Source organism: Physeter macrocephalus, chromosome 18, assembly GCF_002837175.3.
Source record: "Physeter macrocephalus isolate SW-GA chromosome 18, ASM283717v5, whole genome shotgun sequence".
NCBI lineage: Eukaryota > Metazoa > Chordata > Mammalia > Artiodactyla > Physeteridae > Physeter > Physeter macrocephalus.
Genome location: NC_041231.1, coordinates 75411699 through 75431072, shown reverse-complemented (window position 1 = coordinate 75431072; position 19374 = coordinate 75411699). Strand labels below are relative to the sequence as shown.

The 19374-nt window shown below is 40.8% G+C and overlaps 2 protein-coding genes across 12 annotated transcripts in view; both read right to left on the bottom strand.

The window, feature by feature from the left end:
* The window catches only part of LOC102995948 (adenylate cyclase type 10-like), a 38866-nt gene extending 27809 nt beyond the window's left edge, over nt 1–11057 (bottom strand). The window contains 12 exon segments of the mRNA XM_055080075.1: nt 60–181; nt 904–1095; nt 1699–1787; nt 1884–1974; nt 2254–2459; nt 5905–5938; nt 5941–5985; nt 5988–6109; nt 6425–6568; nt 7291–7329; nt 9873–9977; nt 10899–11057. Coding sequence (XP_054936050.1) covers nt 60–181; nt 904–1095; nt 1699–1787; nt 1884–1974; nt 2254–2459; nt 5905–5938; nt 5941–5985; nt 5988–6109; nt 6425–6568; nt 7291–7329; nt 9873–9977; nt 10899–11055 — 1346 coding nt within the window. The 5' untranslated portion in view covers nt 11056–11057.
* Nucleotides 11058–14121: 3064 nt separating this feature from the next.
* The window catches only part of NFYA (nuclear transcription factor Y subunit alpha), a 24665-nt gene continuing 19412 nt past the window's right edge, over nt 14122–19374 (bottom strand). For all 11 annotated transcript variants that reach the window (XM_007118421.4, XM_007118419.4, XM_024121837.3 and 8 more), the window contains 3 exons: nt 18447–18620; nt 17560–17661; nt 14122–14729 (listed from right to left, as the gene is read on the bottom strand). In XM_007118421.4, the coding sequence (XP_007118483.1) occupies nt 14676–14729; nt 17560–17661; nt 18447–18620 (330 nt within the window). In that variant the 3' untranslated portion in view covers nt 14122–14675. The remainder of the gene's footprint in view (nt 14730–17559; nt 17662–18446; nt 18621–19374) is intronic.

The window sequence follows — 19374 nt, the reverse complement described above, 5'->3', positions numbered from 1 at the left end:
CCTGCCTGAAGAGCCCCCTGGGCCTGAGAAGCTCCCTTCTGCCCCACCTTCCTCCTCACTTGGTCTCAGCAAGATTCTCCCAGCAGAAGCTGAATATGCTGAAGGAGCTCTCCAGGGCACGTGCACACTCATCTGGCTTCTTATCCCCAGGAAGGCCGAAAACACAGAGGAACATGCAGCCCTGAGATAGGTGACAAAGAAAGAAAAGGGAAATTGACCTGGGGAAGAAATATGGCTCGCCTCAACTGAACCAACTTCCCTAAATGAAGCCAGACCCCTTCCTGGCTGGTTTTCTATTAGGAATGTAGGATTCTATAAGATTCATGAAATGGACGTTCTAAGCCACATCAACATGGACATTTTAAAAAAAGAAGAAAAAAAAATCTTCATTTAACTATTTAAAGAACTGAAATTTAAAACACAAGAAAAATCAATGTTAAGAACTTTTCAAAAATTCAATTTCTAGTGTCTACCTTGAGCTAAGTCCATCTGCCTATATTTTGTTTACCTATAATGTCAAGTATGATACTGCTCTTTTTCAAGCTCCTAAATTACCTCAGAAGGATCTGATTATACTTACTTTACTAATAGAGCCAGAAAAACATTCTTCATGCTTTCATAAGGATTTTTCAACAGAAGAGAATAAAAAAGATATGGAGGATAACACTCAGTTACCCTGAAAATTAAACTACCTAGAACATCCCATTCCTTAAATATTATTACTTGAAGTTTTAACGTAACATAGCTTATTACAAAATAAGAAGCAGAGTCTTACTTATGCCTGTGTTATGTGAGAGATAACATAACATGTTATAATAATAACATAAGACTATTATAATTGTCTTAAGACTATTATTCCTCACTCACCTTTAATGTTGATATGTCAAGCTCCCTTGTACTTACTGTCTCAGACATAAAGATCCGGCTCAGCTGGCCACCCCCTTTCTCTATCACTGTGGAGATGTATAAGGCAGCCTCCTGGATAAGATGACACAAATGCAACATCCATGCTGTCTTGTGGAATTCTAGGCTGACCAAAACCATAGTCACAGTACGGAATTCGGATATATACTCCATAGGTTGGCCTTCATCAATCTGCAAAGACACAGTGAGTTACCCTGACTGTATCTTCAACTTTTAGTATCATGTTTAGGTATCTGAATTCTATATTCCATGGTAAACATGAGAAAATGACTTATAGATGTCAGACAAAAAACTTAAAATTCAGATTCAAGAGGTATAGAAGATATACAACCAGTGCATTTGGAGTTAAAATAGTTTGACTTTAAACCTAATTCACTAATGAAATTTGCCAAGCTTTTATATTTCCTCTCTAAGACACAGTTTGATATGTCCAATTCTATTAGTCATTATATCACTTACTAAGGGATTCACATATAAACAATCAATCAACACTTATTTACCAAGCACATACTCTATACCCCGTTTACAGTGTACTAGTTTCTACAGGGACAAACAAAAACCAAATATGGTTTCTACTTTCTAGGACTGAGAAATCTAAACTTATAAGACATGTCATCACAGTAATTGGTGCAGATGGGAAAATCTGCTGGTATTACAATGGGAAGAGGGAGATGAACTGGATCAATCAAACGGTTGTCACATTTGTACATGTACACTTGTTTACACAAACACACACACAGTCTACACACAATGACTCAAGAGCTAGTAAATAACCTTCTTCAAAAGGTTTTTCATTATGTGCTTCCGCAGTGTTTGCTCAAGTGCAGAGTCTGGATCCAACTCCAGGGCAGTTCTTAGAATGTCTGAGAGAAGGAAAGCAAACAAATTGTCTCCAGCCATGTGGAAAATTAATCTTTGAAATTTTGGGCATGGGTATAATAAAGGACAAAATAACTTACCAGCACTTGTCCGGTAATGTGGCAGGTAATCGAGGCACTTGTAAAAATGCTCATCAAAATCAAATGGGTCAATGATCCGCATATCTCTTAACTATAGAAAGGAAACTGCTCAATTCTGTGCCCACCCACCAACTGGATTACCTTTGGTTCCTTAATAGAGGGGCTAAGGATGCCATCTCCCTTGTTTATCACTTATCTTTTCAGCCTTACTGTTCTGCCTCGTCTGTCCTCCTGGGAGAATATCCCTCACCTCCCTCCAAAATAAAGTTCCAGTGGTTGGTTTGGTCTGGTGTTGAGCACCACCAGAGCACTGCCCTATGCAGTAGGAAGGCCTTTTCAGGACGTTCAATGGATGTGACCAACCTCCTACCTTCACAGCTTCATCCTCCCTCATGATTTCCACTTCAAACATGTACTGCTCACAGAGCTTCCAGCAGTTCCAGGACAAGACAATCTCATTTGCCTGAGCCAACCGCTGAGCTAACTGGACACCATCTACATCACGCCCAATCACCAAGAGGTACTGTCGCTGCTCGTTTCCAACAATAACCTGGGAAATCCGACCTGCAGACAGACCTATCCAGAGAAAAAGAGACAATTGGTGAACAGACAAACTCAGCTGGAAAACTATGCAAAGGCTGAGGTCTGGAATCCTCACATTGCTTTATGCATCACGCCATATCTCGTTATTACCCACAGTTGCAGAAATATTAGGTGAGCTCCCCCTCAAAAAGAATACCTTGCCCCAGATTTCCTTCTGTCTTAAACACACCTAGAGACAGACATTCAGACAAGCCTGGGTTGTATGAGGGAAGAAACTCTTGGATCCTAGGCATCCAAGAGCCTTGTCTCTAAATTGCTCTTCTAATGGACAGCTAGGTCCCGATGGCAGAGACCAAATGATTATGCTCCGAAACTGCTCCCACCGTGACCACACCAGCTCTCCTCATATGTAACCAAGGCTGAGTGAGTAGACAATCAGTATTTTACCACACATGGGCTCCGCCATACCCTTTATTTCTGCCTCCTGTTTTTCTTGTCCTGGGAGATTTCTTACTGCTAATAACAGCCGAAAAACAGGTTTGCTTGCCAGGGAAGAAATTACTATAACCAGGAGAAGTATGCCCTTAGGTAAGTCACCCAATCCACACTAAAAACAAGGGAAAAAGCAGTTTTAAAAGAATGGCAGAGACAGATACTTTTGGCCAACGTGCAGGAACAGGCAGTGAATTTACTTTAATGCCTGGAACAACCAAGGAACTGGAAAAATACACAAGACAACAGTTTTCAAGATATTGGACATTAGGTAATTAAGGACAGTATGCTTGAGAGATGAGAAACAAACAAGGAGAACCCTCTGATACCCCAGCTCACTGCCTAGAGAGAGTTTCCAGTACACATCTCAGGGAGGGTAAGCCCAGGTGCAGCCCGGAGGATTCCCTGAGTTGAGGAGACCAAGCCAGCTAGAGCTCACAGGGCACTGTGAGTGCTGGAGAGGAGAATGTGTAGAGAGAAAACGCCATAGAACTCCAGAGAACTGAGTCCCCCTCAGGTCTTTAAGTGCATCAATGTGAGGAAACAACCTGAGGCTAGGGAAAGAGCCCCCTGAAAAGATTAGAGGGAACAATCTTAGTATCACACAGGGCTGGGAATAGTTCTCATTTCCACTAGCCAGAGTATTAAACTTCATACTTCACAGGACATTAGGTACAGTACTCGGAAGTGGTCTGCCTCAGGAATGGGGCACAACTAGCTCTGGACTAAACACTGCTCTGATCCTATCCAACAAAATTTGAAAGCAAAACTTATTAAGCTAACCACATCTCAGAACTAAGTTCAAGAATACTTACAGAAATATTAAAAAACCCAGCACTCAACAAGGTTAAATTCACACCTGGCACCCACCAAAAATTACCAGGTATGCCAAGAAAAAGGAAAATATGACCCACAATGAGAAGAAAAATCAATCAATCAAGTCCAATGTAGAATATCATAGACGACAGAATTAATAGACAGGACATTAAAAGTTATAACTATACTCCATATAGTCAAGAACTAGAGAGATACTAAACAAGTAGGGACATGGAGGATATGGTATCTTCATATGGATGAAAACCACAAGGCCTGAGGTGAAAAATACACTACAAAAATACACAAGAAAATCTATTAGATCAAAGGCAAATTAGACTTTTCAAAATAAAAGATCTGTAAACTTGAAAACATAGCAATAGAAACCATCCAAAATGAAACACAGGGAGAAAAATGATAGAAAAACAATGAACACAGCATCAGTGAGTCATGGGACAATTTCAAGCAGCCTAATATGTGTGTAACTAGACAGTGGAGGAGAAAGAGAGAAAAAATTATTTGAAGAAATAATGGCAGAACACTTTCTAAATTTTATAAAAACTAGAAACCTATAGATCCAAGAATCTCAATGAATCCCAAGTATAAGAAAAATGAAGAAAACTGTACCAAGGTACATCACAATCTGATTACCTAAAATCAGTGATACGGAAAAAATTGAAAAGCAGCTGGGGTGGAAAGGGAGGGACATTATATAGAGAGAAACAAAAATATAGATGAAAGCAGATTTCCTGTTGGACATATTGCAAGCTAGAAGACAGTAGAACAACAGCTTTCATGTAAGAGGAAAAAAATTCCTGTCAATCTAGAATTCTATACCCAAGGAAAATACCTTTCAAAAACAGAGGTGAAATAAAGATTTTTTTTCAGACACACAAAAGCTAAACTAACCCATCTCCAGCAAACCTACACTATGAGAAACGTTAAAGGAAGTTCTACAAACAGACAATAATAAATGTTGACTAGGACATGGAGAAATTGGGACCTTCACACATTGCTGGTGGAAATGTAAAATGGTACAACCACTTTGGAAAACAGATAAGCAATTTCTCAAAAAGTTAAACATGCATCTACCGTTATGACTCAGCCCTGTCACTCCTAGGTATTTAACCAAGAGAAATAAATGCATAAGTCTACACAAAGACTTGTATACAGATGTTCATAGCAGCCTTATTTGTAATAGCCAAAAATTGACAATAATCCTATTGTAGATCAAAAAGTGTATAAATAACCCTAGTCAGAGAACTAAGATCCCGCAAGCTGGCCAAAAAAAGAAAAAAGCAATGATAGAAAGATCTGTGGCTGCTTGGGGATGGGGAGGGGAGTAGTGGGATGGAGAGTTTATAAAGGGGCACAGGAAACTTTAGTGAGTGTTGAATATGTTCATTATCTTGATTGTGGTGATGGTTTCAAAAGTATATAAATATGTCTATGTACAGTATCAATTATGAATTATCGATCAACAAAACAAAAACCAGAAGAACAAAAAAAGGATGGTAGGATAGAAGAGATGCCATACAACTCACAATATGATTCTTCACTTCTGTTCCTCAAAATACAAATGAATAGCTAGAGCCAACTTTTGCCCTAACTTCAGAAACCCCTTGAGGTTTCTGGACTCCTGTGAAGCAGTTTTTTGTATAGAGCTTCGCCTTCAATCCTGACTCTGTTGACACTATGGCCTCTGTGTACAAGCTTTTAAATTTCTATGGCATTATATTTTTGATAATGTAATACAGTAACATAATTAAAAAACCAAACTATATAAAGAATATACATTGAAAAGTCTTGATTCCACCTATATACCTATCTACACTATTTTCCCCCAATAGGTAACTTTTATTAGTTTCTTATATATCTTTCCAGTGTTTCTTCATACAAATATAAACAAATAAGAAAAATTCTTATTTCTCCTCCTTACTCAAAAGGTAGCATACTAAATACAGTGCTCTGCATCTTGCTTTTTCTCATCTATATTTTGGAGATATTGCTATATCAAAACAACTTTTTTTTAAAGTGGCAGAGAATCTCATTGGGTAGACCTATTATTGTTTATTTAACCAGTCTCCTACAGATAATTTTCAACATTTTATCACAATCTATATTGCAATCAATAATCTTATACATATGATATTTTATAAATACTCAGGTATACCTACAGGATAAACGTTGGGGTTGAAGGATAAATGTTAGGATTGTTGGGTTGAAGAATAAATGCATTTGTAATCTTGGTAGAGAGATTACTGAATCACCCTCCATGGAAGCTGTACCACTGTTGACTCCCACCAGCACTGTGTGAGAAGGCTTATTCCTCACAACCTTATCAACAGTGTGTTCAGCATCTGAATTCTTCCATATCTATAGGTAAGAAATGATCTCAATTGGTACTTTCAATTGGCATTTTTCTTATTATGAAGTTGACCAGTTTTTCACAAGTTACAAGGGATGATTTCTTTGTTTATGTGTTATTTATTCATGTTCTTTGCTCATTTTTCTGTTAGAATGTTAGTCTTTTCTTGATTTCTAGGTGTTTTTTCTATGTTAGGAAAACTCACCCTTTGTCTACTTGATATAAGTTGCAAATATTTTTTTCCAGGTTGTCATTTATCTTTTGAATTGTTTATACTGTTTTTTTTTTTTTTTTTCCAACTGATCACTCTTTTAGTAGCTAATACCTATCTTTAGCTGCAGGTCCTGGCCTTCTCTGGTATGGTAGATCCCAAATTTCTCCTGTATCTCCAGACTGCATTTTGCCACCAGGGTAATGATGTCACTCAGCTGATCCTGTTCCACTGTCCAGAGTGCCAGGAGCACATTCCCTGTAGAGACACAAGAGAGGCTGACAGAGATCAAACATCTGGATTCACTTGCCAGAGCAAAGCCCCCAATAATGCAGAAGATATCATGCAAGGTGTCAGACAAGGTTTTTTGGCCCTATACATCATGCTAGGTTAAAATACGGCCTTAGATCCTTAAAACTATTCAGCACATAAAAACATGACTAAGTAGAAGCTGAAATGTTCCTAAAACCTAGGGCTATTTTTGGTACTCTTCTCTCCATCAGTATACTAACAGATCTAAGAGGTTCACAAAGTGTAGGTTTACATTCAAGTTGAATTTTAAGATTTTAAGTGGTTTCTTTAAGTTTAAATGAAAAGATACGCCAACTCTATGGCATATAGCTGTTAATAATCCTGAGTTTTCCAGATAGGAGACAAGCTAGACTTCTTCCCTACTTAGCTTCTGCTATTAATGACCAACTTTCTCATTAGTTTTCTCATGAATGCGTTATAGGCACTTATTTTCCTGTCATTCAATGTGAACAAAATGTAAAGTACTTGGGAGCTTAATACGGACAAGGCTTTTCCATTAGACTAGGAGATCATTTGAGGCAGAGACTGTGTCTTCCTCATCTTTGTTTCCCCAGGGCCCAGCACATACTAAATAATCAAACAATGCTGAATAAACAAACATGCCAAATTCCACCTATAGTCTTCCTTGCTTACAGTGCTTTAAATATTCAGAAAAAAATGAAAAATACCTGTGATATTTAGGATATCCCCTCCAAAACAGAGCACATCTGAAATCAAGTAAGGGAGAGAGAGGAAAATGAGTCAAAATCAGAGACATGCCAGATTAATATATGATGAAAAGAATGGCCTACAGAGTTTTTCCTCTTATCTTTTCTGGTCAATTTATTCACTCCAAGGCTTAGACTCCGTGTTCCTTTCCCCTAGCTTCTCCTCAAATCTGTCTGTTCCTATATCCATCTTCTCTAAAATGGAAGAAAAGTCCTCCTGTTATTGTCAAAGCCATCCCCCTATTCGTGCTCTGCATCCGAGTCCCTCTCACCCTCCCAAGAACTTCACTCCTTGCCTTATCTTCTCTCTACTCCATCATTCCCATTAATATCTTTTTTTTAAAAGAAAACAAAACACAACAAAATTAACCCACCTAGTCTTGACTCTGCCTTCTTCTCTAGTTACTAGCTCAATTTTTGTTACATTCCCAGCAAAACAATTCTCAAAAGAGCTGACAATATACAAGTTTCTCCTCCTATCAAATTCATGCTTAATTTTTTTCCTCTACCATTCTCTTCTCAGTTTATGCCAATCTGACTTCCATTTCCACCACTTCACTAAAATGATCAAAATCATCACAGCATTCATTTTGCTAAATTCAGTATTTTTCAGACATCACTATATTTGACACTTTTCATTTTCAACCCAGCTAGAATGGCCCTCTTCTTCTAGAGACACTACCTCCCCTTTGGCTTCAGGAATACCACAGAATCCTACCTGACTGGCTGCTTTATAGTCTCTTTTGTAGGTTTTTTCTTCCTAATCATAATCCTCCCCTGGAGTTCCTTAAGCCTCAGTCTTAGGCTCTTTCTCTTCATTTACACTCTCCCCACGTGGACTCAATCAGTTCTTTAAGTAACATCTTTATGCCATCAATTCACTTTTCATCTCTAACAGATCTATTCTCTGAGCTCCAGGCTCAATCATACCTACTAACTTCGTTTCTCCAGTTGACTGACTTATTAACATCTTAAACTCAATATATTTAAAACAGAACCCTTGATTTTCTCTCAAAGCCACCTTTCCCATCTTGATAAGTGACATCACCATAAATTCCGTTATGAAAGGCAAAAAACTTGAGAGTCCCTTTCCTCACCACTTCCCACTGAAATCCAACACATTAGAAAATCCTGTCCACTGAAATGCAAAATATATTTCAAATCATTTCATCTCTATACAGCTCCCTTCATTGCATATACCTAGACCAATGGTTTCAACTTTTACTGCACACTGAAATCGCCTATGAAACTTTAAACATCCTTATTCCTGGGGCAAGCCCAAGACATTCTGATTTAACTGGGGTGAAGCCTAGACCTCAGGATTTTTAAAAGCTTCCTAAGTGGTTATCTAACGTGCTGCTAAGGTTGAGAATCACTAACCTAGATGAAATTTCCATCATCTCTCCACAGCTGCTCCAAATGCCTCTTCCAGCTTTCATTCTTACCACCTACCCCCCATCAGATCCCAATAATACAATCTCCATGAGGGCAGACACTGTGTCTTTCTTATTTTTCCATGTATTTCTAGCACCCAGAAGCTCCTGGTGTTATAATACACACATGCTACATAATTTCTATTTCTTTCATCTAAACTTGATAAGATCAATTGAAAGACTTTTTATTTTTATTTTTAAATTAAAAAAAAGTTTTGGCAGTGCCGCTTGGCTTACAGGATCTTAGTTTGAACCCCGGCCCAGGGATTAAACCCCGTCCCTGGCATTGGAAGCACAGAGTCCTAACCACTGGAACGTCAGGGAATTCCCAAAAGATTTTTTATACTTGTTCCTCAGGGGTAAGGGGTGAGTCACACAGCCACTTTATGTGGCTAAAGAAGATGCCACAAGTAATCATTCTGGTGAATCTCAGAATATGGACATAACTCAACAGGATACTGTCAGTACAAGAAGGGAATGTTATATTAGTACTAAAGGGTATAGGGCCAGAGTAATTTCTGTTAGGTAGACCTAACTAGACTGAAAACTCCTAGAAGAATAGGTTTTTGCACTCCCTGCACCTATTACAGTGTTACGTCACAGAGTAGGTACTCAAAACATGTATACTGTACAAATGAAAAGGTTTTGCTTTTTTTTCCCCCCTCAGATTAGGCAAATATCCACAAGCTTAGTATTGATACATGGCAGAAAATAAAACACTCAGTCCTACTTCACAGGATCAAAATGCAGTAATACAATGGGAAGGTGTTCTGTAAATTATATCTGATATACACACGAGACACATTATATTACTGTTAGAAGACACAACCTGAGGAATACTCTATTTTGAAATAAAACACAAACATGCAAGGTAAAAATCAGCATTTCCCCCCCTTTCTGAACACCGAGTCAACAGGATGTGTGACTGGGTAGAATGGCAGATACAGGCAAAGATCTAGCTCGTCAGAGGCAACCTGAAGACATAAAGGATGAGTGACCCTAAAGGGACGTCACTTTAGTATGTTTTAAAGTGCCCCCGAGCCCCCTTCTGTTACAAACCCTCAAGAGTCCATCACCACACCTCCTTGCTCCCCTACAATGGTCACTCACGCTCCACGATGTCACTAATGTAATAACTGAAGATGTGGGCCAGTGTGTCCATGTCATGTTCCGACTTGCAGCTCAGGCTGAACCTGTCCATTAATGCTGTAAACCCTGACCAACAAAGCAAAAATTACTATGTTAGCTGCAAATCCTAAACTTATAGGCTCTATTCCCTCCACACATCAGGCCAGTGGAACGGAAGCAGATCTTTTCAAGATGAGTAATTATCCTTTAACATGGTGTTACTTAGCAAGTACTCAGGGCCAGGCTGGCTGCTGCTGCCTCTGGAAGTCCAGAGGGCCACCCTCCCCATGTTTCTAGAAGCTGCAGATGGTGAAGATTCACCCACAAGTGCCCTTTTCATTGGAATCCAGCTACTGCTTTCCCATCATACTCTCTTAAGGCTCCCTGGCCAAGGGAACCTGTAGGATTCCCCTCTCCCCACCCACGTGAGGGATAGAGAAACCACTGACAAGGAGAATGGATGAAAGCTTTATGGAGAACTCATATGGTGAGCTCCTCCGAGGACAGGCACCCGAATCACTCATCTTCATATCCGTGACACATAAACTCCACAAATACCTGTTAAATGAACGACTCTCATAGGAGCTGCTAGGTCTCAACTCCTAGAACAATGGCGGGCACCTACTTATGGACCCAAATAAGGAAATAACTAAACAAATAAAATCACTTGATGAAGCAGAATGCTTATTGGAAAATGCTCGGGTCTGGGGAAAAACTTGGGTCCAAAGCCTGCCATATGGCACCGAAAAAGTCCTTTCCCCTTTCTGAGTCTCAGTTTCATCATCGCTGAAGTGAACTCCAGGGCTACGACAGGTCGTCCGAAAAAGCGTCCTCCTGCTCGGAAAATGACCCTCAGGTTCCGGCGGAGGCGGCGAGAGTGCAATGAAACCGTGCCTTTAGCTCGTCCCGGGGCCAGGCCCGTAACCGCCGCGGCCCCTACCAGCTGTGGCCCAACGGCCGCCCCTCCGGCAGGTCAGGAGAGCAACGCACCCCTCCCCTCGCCCTCACCCGTCACGTGGACGCCAAGGAGGACGCCCTGGGCCGTGGCAAGTTCGTGTTCCGATTCCCGGGGCTTCCTGAAGACCAGCAGGTCTGGAAGCAGCGCCGCCAGCCGGGCCTCTACAGGCCACAGAGGCGGCGCCGCCACCCCCTTGCCGGTCGCCATAGCGGCAGCGGCAGCGGCGAAATTTTCGCCGAACGACCTGAAACAGCGTTCCTCCGCGTAGTAGCCAATCCGCAACGACGGCCCTGTCGGGTCCCTCCCGCCAACCAATCAGTGAGGGCTTCCTTGGAGCCCCGCCCACCTATTTCCATCGCTTTTGCGCTCGCTCTGGATTCCGGGGGTGGAGGGGCAGAAGCGGGGCAGAAGCGGGGCAGAAGCGGGGCAGAAGCGGGGCAGAAGCGGGGCAGGGCGGTGCGTTCGAAGGAGCAAAGCCTGACGTTTTAAAAATCTCTTTCAAACGTGAAGCTGCTTTTACGATAAAACTGATCACCTGGGATAAATATCAATAGGGTGGTCTTCTCCTCGTATCAGTTTCTAAGGACAAGTTCCATTGGCATCTGACTAAAGCAAACTCAGGATGGTTTTTAAATTTCGCACCGTTAGACTAAGGCCGTTTAACACAGGAAGTCTTTCTCCTTGTTAGGGAACTTATTCCATTTATGTTGTCTGCCAGGACAGGTCATTTGGTCTCATGGGAGTACTCCCCCTGAGCCCTTTTTCTCACACTTGCGTGTGGTAATGGCCCAGTTGAGGCTGCCGGTCTGTGGCTCAGATTTGTGAACACAAAAGCAATAAAAGGACGAGCATGTTGTGGGTTTTTAACAATGAGAAATGCATCTATGTATTTCTGCATGAATAAAAGAAATCTAAAAATTACATCTTTACTATCTTTAGTTCTACAATATATAACAATGCTGTTTTGTTGGTAACTGAAGGGCTAATTTTACTCATGGAATTAATTGATCGTGTTTTCATGAACACTTACAGTGGGAAGGCCAAATGTATGATCAGTCCACAGGCGACAGAAAATATTTCCTCAGTAGGGTGGGAGGGCCGAAAGGGAAGGTAAAGAGATCAAGGGGAGACACAGCTGAAAGGCTGGACACTCTCAAGTTTGACACACTGTCCACAGAGCTTACATGTGTGTTTACAGAGTTCACAAGATCAGCATTCTAAACACAACCCAGAACCCAGGGGACGTAGACTCCTCAAAATTCAAGACACTTTTAAAGCATTTTATAAATTTATTTTAAAAAATAACAATTGAAATGACATCAATGATCAATCACCTGTGCTCCCCCTACAGCTGAGGGAAAAAACCTTCTGTATAGTTGAGTCCCAAAGCAAAACCAAGACATTACTATCAGGCACCCATTAGCCAGAAAAATGCTGTTGGTCCAGTGGTATAGACACTGACATGTTCAATGTACCAGTGCAATTAAAATATATATTTACAATTATCCTGCAAAAAAAAAAGCACTCAAGAAGTGAAATAAGTATGCATTAAACCAATTATTCACTCATCCATTCACTCTTTTTGCATCTATGAAGCCATCACTACAGTCACAAGGACAAATGAATAAAAGAACTTCTAAGTAACAAAAAAATCCAAACCTCACCCCCACTTTGTGGGTTATTATGTGCTAAAATGACCACAATAAAAGGGCCATGAGCTACCTGACATGGCAATGACAAAATGACAACTGAAGCATTTCAAATAAAACCAAACTCAAACTCGTGGAAAAAAAAATCCGCAACAATATGAGGTTGGTATTACTATGTACAAACTTACAGACACAAATAAATAGCATTTTAGAACTGTTGTTGGTTTAAGTACTAGAAATTAGGTCTGAGGAATTTCTTTCTGAACTCTGCATCTTGAAGGTTCCTAAACAAGCCAAAGGATATAAACTCTTCATTGTTTTTAGTAATCTATCATCTGAAGAACTTGGGGCTTACTGAATAAAGTTAACATCTGAAACTCACGTAAAGAGCCAGAAGTTTCTAGTGAGCCCAAAGGTCAACCCCGCCTAACATCTGCAAGCCAGGATAGATGACTAGATTCAAGGGACAGGGAGATACTTCACTTCCTGCTTTCTTTGCATAGCTCTGTACCTCTATTTTGTACCACTACAGTGATTTCCCTTTGTGATGTTTTCTTTAGAGGGTTTAATTTCTTTTCCCTCTTAATACGGCTAGAGTGAAATCAAAGAAAGAGCCAATCTCTACTCTTGGTATTTAAATCAAACCCAAATGTTCTTCAAAAGGATTATGTTTTCCTTCTTTGTTTCCAAGAAAACAGCAACTCTTCTGAAATATCATCTTAGTTCTCCCAGGGTTCTATGTCTAGAAAAGAAACAGATTACTGAGGCACAACCCACTCTGGGAGTTGTGGCCCTGTTCCTGACCCTGCAGGAATCTCTATTTCCAGTCCGCAGTTTATCCCCAGAACGTGGAGGCAACGTGAAAACCTTTCCGCACAATGCCTATGGAGAAAAGGGGAAACAAACGGAAACTGGCACCAAAGAATCAGCTGCCATGGGAAGAATGAGAATGTTCGCTCTCCAGGGCCAGCACAAAGCGCAGGAGTGAAGCCAACATACACCTCAAGCTCTAGCAGGCAACCTGGACTATGTCCAGGATAGCTTGATTGAACAGTGCTTTCCAGAAATTGTCAAGGACCAAATCTCAGACTTTTCCCTTTCCATGCTTGTTAAAAGGTTATAGTATAAATGTAAATTATTCTCTTCATCTTAATGATCCATCCCAGGCATTCATCCACTGGTGAATCGTGCTATGACAACACGAGAGTATATATACTACCCTTTGTCCTTCTAGACTGAAACAAACACGAACCTTTCTATTCCCCAAATGCTGTCACAAAGCCTGTGATTGAAAATCTCTAGTTCTGCTCTGTTAAGGAGTTACTACAAATGTCCTCAGCACTTCAGCACAGAAGTTCTATAATTTTGTTCTCCACTTAGTAAAGGCAGTGTCAAGGTCCAGTACACTCTAAATTGTCTTAAAAGTAACCACAGCAAGAACTACAGTCCATATGACCTGTCGACAGACAAGCAGACCACAACTTGTCAAAGCTAAGAGATTCAGCTATATTTTTAGTGCTTGAGTCTTTTATCAGTTTATCCCCAGAGTTAGCTTTTTCTTGGCTAGAGTCCAAAAATACCAACCTATCATCTGGGTAGAAGGGATTCTTATTATTACCACAGATTAGATGAATGTATCTCAGAGAATTTATTGTTTCCATATCATGAGATGAAGCTTCCTTGCCTGGAAACCATCTCTGAATACGAAGTGTCCATTAGTCAGCCTGAGATCCCCCATCAGAGGGATGGGTGCTGTTTGGAATCCATGGGAAGGAGTGGGCTGCAGCTTCCCCGACTGCCGTTTAAGTTGAGAAGGTCGTTCTCCTCTGCTGAGATGGCTGGCTGGCATTACCAGTCAACATTAAGTGCTAGGTGTGGTACTGCTGGGCTGGCATGGGTCCCCTGCATCATCCCAATCCATGAAATGTCAATGTCACCAACAGTCTGAAATAAGTCCTGACTGACAGGGTGGGACAAAGGCTTGCAACTTCAATTTGCCAGACATCCTTGCAATTATAATACTGAGCCACTTATTAAAAACTAAGTGGTTTCTGTCCTGTAGAAAAGGGCAGAATGTAATCGTCAGTGTCCCATTGGAAGAGTTGATCAGTTTCCTTGGAACAGTGGGAAACAGTGCGAGGAACATGACCTTGATCAGTTCCATCACATGGCCTGGGGTTAGGACACTCGGATGATCTGTGTCATAGCCTCTTCATCTGCTTGATTTGGATCCTACAAAGAAAGCATAACAATTAAAGTCCTTTGCAAAAGAACTGGGAACTCATGGCCCTCACTACTTATCACCAAGGGAAATACACAAACTTTGCTAAGTAAACCAAAGGCTTGTGATGTATCTAAGTCTGCACACACAGATTGAAACGCAACTCCATTAGGAAAGAAGAGACAATACACCTTATTCTTAAAAAGATTCCAAGTCTGGCCTGGCATTCCATTACTAAACACTCCAGAGTTGAGAGTATCTCTCTTTTCTAAGCACCTATGCTGTGCTCTATGCGTAAGGATTAAGGGTCCTTAGGCGGCTAAGAAAAAGACCCAGAGAAAACAAGTCATGTTGTATATTTTCTGATCATCATATTTAAATACTGAGCACTTAGCAGGGCTGGAAAGGATGCTGGAATTTATTTACTTTAATGCACTCATTTTGTAGATAAACCTGAAGCCTGGATGGGTAAAGTGATTTGCCTGGACTAGAGTCAAAAAGTTAGTGAGGAGCCCAGCAAGAACTAACTCCTAAATCTCTTGGCTCTGATTTAATCTTCTTTCCATTAAACTCTGCCTACTGTCTGCCTTTTACAAAAACCCTGCAGTGTTAAGACAAAGATCAGTCCTTGGGAGTTCCCTGGTGGTCCAGTGGCTAGGATCTGGCGCTTTCACTGCCATGGCCTGGGTTCAATCCTTGGTCGGGGAACTAAGATCCTGTAAGCCGTGCAGTGTGGCAAAGAAAAGGGGGAGGGGATCAGTCCTTGGAAGGTTTTTGCAACACTCCACAGTAACCACCTTTAGTTCCTCCACACCAACACTCTGAAGCCTCACCTGGTGTGATCCAAGAAAAAGCTGAAACATTTCTGGAGGTGGTAGGACCAGAGTCTGGGTCTTGATCAGTGAGCATGAACAATAACCAGCCTCTCCTGAGCTCTCACCATGCACTAAGCACTGTGCTAAACGGGTGCCTAATGTGACTTACTGCATGAAATCCCAACATTCCTATAAAGTATCAACAGCATCCCACTTTACTGGTGAAGAAAGCGAGGCTAAATAACTTACAGAAATAGTTTGAGATCTGCTGCAGAAAGCAGTGAGCAACTAGCATGCATCCTTGAGCACAGGACTGACATGATTAAGAAAGCACCATCTTATAAAGACAGATTTGACAGTAGGGCAGGTGGGATGTGATGGGTGTACAGAATAAAGCATCAGTAAATGGGAAGAACCCATTAATTCAACAAACATTTACTGAGTGCTTGTTCTTAAATGGGCATCATGCTAAGTACAATAGAGAACAACAATCCTCGACTTTCTACACAGCTTACAGTCTAGTGAAGGAGACAACTACTGCACGATCACACAAATAAAACAATATGATTATGATCAATATTGCACTCAAAAGAAAAGGAAGATGTGAGAAAATAATGGGGTAGAAGAGACCTCCGGATATGGCCTCTCAGATTTAAACCAAGACCTAAAAGAAGGAGATAGCCAAGCAAAAGGATGGCGTGAAAGGCTTTACAGACCAGCTATTTTGAAGACAAAGAGGTTCCTGAACACTACAGCAAGAGCATAAAGACCAAACAGCAGGAGGAAATAAAGCCAGAAGTGGGCAGGAGCTAGATCATGCGGGGCCTTGCTGGCCATGGTAAGAACTCTGTATTTTAGACTAAGTGCAAATGGAAAAGGGTGGGAGTAGAAGGGATTTAAGCAGCATGGTGATGTGATATGATACATGTTTAGAAAGATCACACTAAGATGTGGAGAGTGAACTAGAGGGGCACAAGAGGGGAAGAAGGGAGACTAGGCAGCTGCTGTAATAACTGAAGCAAAGAAGAGCAGGTTAGACCAGGCTGACAGCAGTTATGAGGGAAAAAAGTAAGCTGATTCAGAGTATATTTTAGAGTTAAAACCAAGAGGACTTCAAGAATTGGACAATTCTAGCTTTAATAACTGGGTGAATGGAATGCCACTTGTTGAGATGAGTGTCTGGTTTAGGCATAAAAAAATAAAATAAAAACCAACAGTTCTGGGCTTCCCTGGTGGCGCGGTGGTTGAGAATCCGCCTGCCGATGCAGGGGACACGGGTTCGTGCCCCGGTCCGGGAAGATCCCACATGCCGCGGAGCGGCTGGGCCCGTGAGCCATGGCCGCTGAGCCCGTGCTCCGCAACGGGAGAGGCCGCAACAGAAAAAAAAACAAAAAACAAACAAACAAAAAACCTAACAGTTCTATTTTGGACATATTGACTAGAAATGCCAATAAGATACAATCAGGAAATTAGATGTAAGAACCAATATGGTTACAGACTAAGTTCTGGAATTACACTGCCTAGGTATGAATTTCAGTTGCACCATTTTATTAAATATTTTACCTTAGGCAAATAACTTAACCCCTCTAAACCTCAGATTCAAATGTAAAATGGAAACTATAATTCTTACCCGATGGGGCTCGAGCTTGTTGTAAAGATTCAATGAAAAAATGCTTACAAAAGAAAAGTGCTTAACATAATGGCTGGCACACAGCAGTCAAGTGTTAGCTGCTGCTGCTGCTACTACTACACGAAGAAACAAACTTGTTCTTTGAAAATCAAGAAAAGTGAGAATTTCAAGAAGGAATTAATAGTAATAACTGGCAAAGACTGGAAGGGAAAAAGGCCACTGGCTAAAGACCTTAGTTCTTTTAAAGTGAAAAGGGCTCTAAGACACACAATGTTGCATCCAGTTTAGAGACTGATTAGTCCCTAGTTTGAAAATATCAAGAGGACAATGTGAAGGCTTCCACCCAAGAAAATACAAGGCAGTAAAGAGAAGAATAAAAGGTATAAATCTTCTTACCTGCATATGGGGACTATCTTTTTCCTTTGGAGAGAAAAATCGTCCACCTTCACCACGCTTCCGTGCCATGGCGTGACGGTGCCGAGACTCATGCAGGTATTTCTAAAATAAGAAAAATAAAACTACTAGCTGAAACTAGCATAGCTGTCTAATGCTCGAAAGTTTAGGACAGCTGTGATCAAAGCCACCAGGGGCAATTATGACCTTGTATTATGGAGAAATCTTTGGAGAAAACACAAACAGCAGCTAACCATATCTAACTATCATAAGAATATAAATGCCAAATGAGTAATAACTAAATAAAGATTCCCCAAAGATATAAGAGAGATCACTACCTACCTCCCAATATATATCCTCTCTTTCACTTTAATAACAAACCAAATTTTAGTTGGCTGCTCAGTAAAAAGACTGCCTTTCCTATACTTATTTGCAGTTAAGTGTGGCCATGTAATTAAATTTTGGCTAATGAGATGCATGGAACTTCTTGAATGTTTCCTTGAAAGAATGCCTTTCTTATTCCCTTTGCTCCTAGGCTAGAGCCCAGACAGTCATCTTGGACTACGGACAGCATACTAAGAATATCAGGACAGTAAGAAAGGAGGAGAATGGGTCTTGAGGACTGGAAATGTGCTACCACAGCCCAAGACAATTTATCTCTGGACTTCTTTTACGTAAGATAAAAAACCCCCACCCTATTTATGTCATAGTTATTTTTAAAATATTGTAGTTGCAGCTCCATATAGCAATAATAAATGCGTTTACAAAAGGTAACAGCTATCTAACTTGAATGTTTGGAAGGTACTCAAGGAAACAAACTACATAAAAGGTAATTTCAAAAGTAGAACCCTGCCGTTCTCATCCTGTATCCTTCCCAATGTTATACATACCCTTCTTTCCTTTGGAATTTTCCCTTCTGCCTCTAATTTAGCCCGGGCTTGCCTCCTCTTAAGTATACGGTGGTACTGTTTGGCATTCACATAGAGAGGCTCTTCTTCAAGCATCTCTGCCCCAGGGAGAGGGATTCTCTGGATAGCAGGCACAGAGCCAGCACCAGGTACCATCTGTGTGAAAAGAAAATCAGAGCTTATTAACTAGTGACATGAAGTATGGACATGGGAAACAGTTTATTGGTCCCTGTTAAGTTTTCTTCTGAATGCTACAAAGAACAGCTTTTATAGGACACTTAGTTAAATACAGATTCTTGGAGAACACTTACACCAAAGGCCTGCATTTTATTTTATTTTTTTTTAACATCTTTATTGGAGTAAAATTGCTTTACGATGGTGTGTTAGTTTCTGCTGTATAACGAAGTGAATCAGCTATACATATACGTATATCCCCATATCTCTTCCCTCTTGCGTCTCCCTCCCACCCTCCCTATCCCACACCTCTAGGTGGTCACAAAGCACCGAGCTGATCTCCCTGTGCTATGTGGCTGCTTCCCACTAGCTATCTATTTTACATTTGGTAGTGTATATATGTCCATGCCACTCTCTCACTTCATCCCATCCCACTGGCTATCTATTTTACATTTGGTAGTGTATGTATGTCCATGCCACTCTCTCACTTCGTCCCAGCTTACCCTTCCCCCTCCCCACGTCCACAAGTCCATTCTCTAGTAGGTCTGCATCTTTAATCCCATCCTGCCCCTAGGTTCATGACTTTTTTTTTTTAGATTCCATATATATGTGTTAACATATGGTATTTGTGTTTTTTTTTGACATCTTTATTGGAGTATAATTGCTTTACAATGGTGTGTTAGTTTCTGCTTTATAACAAAGAGAATCAGTTATACATATACATATGTTCCCATAT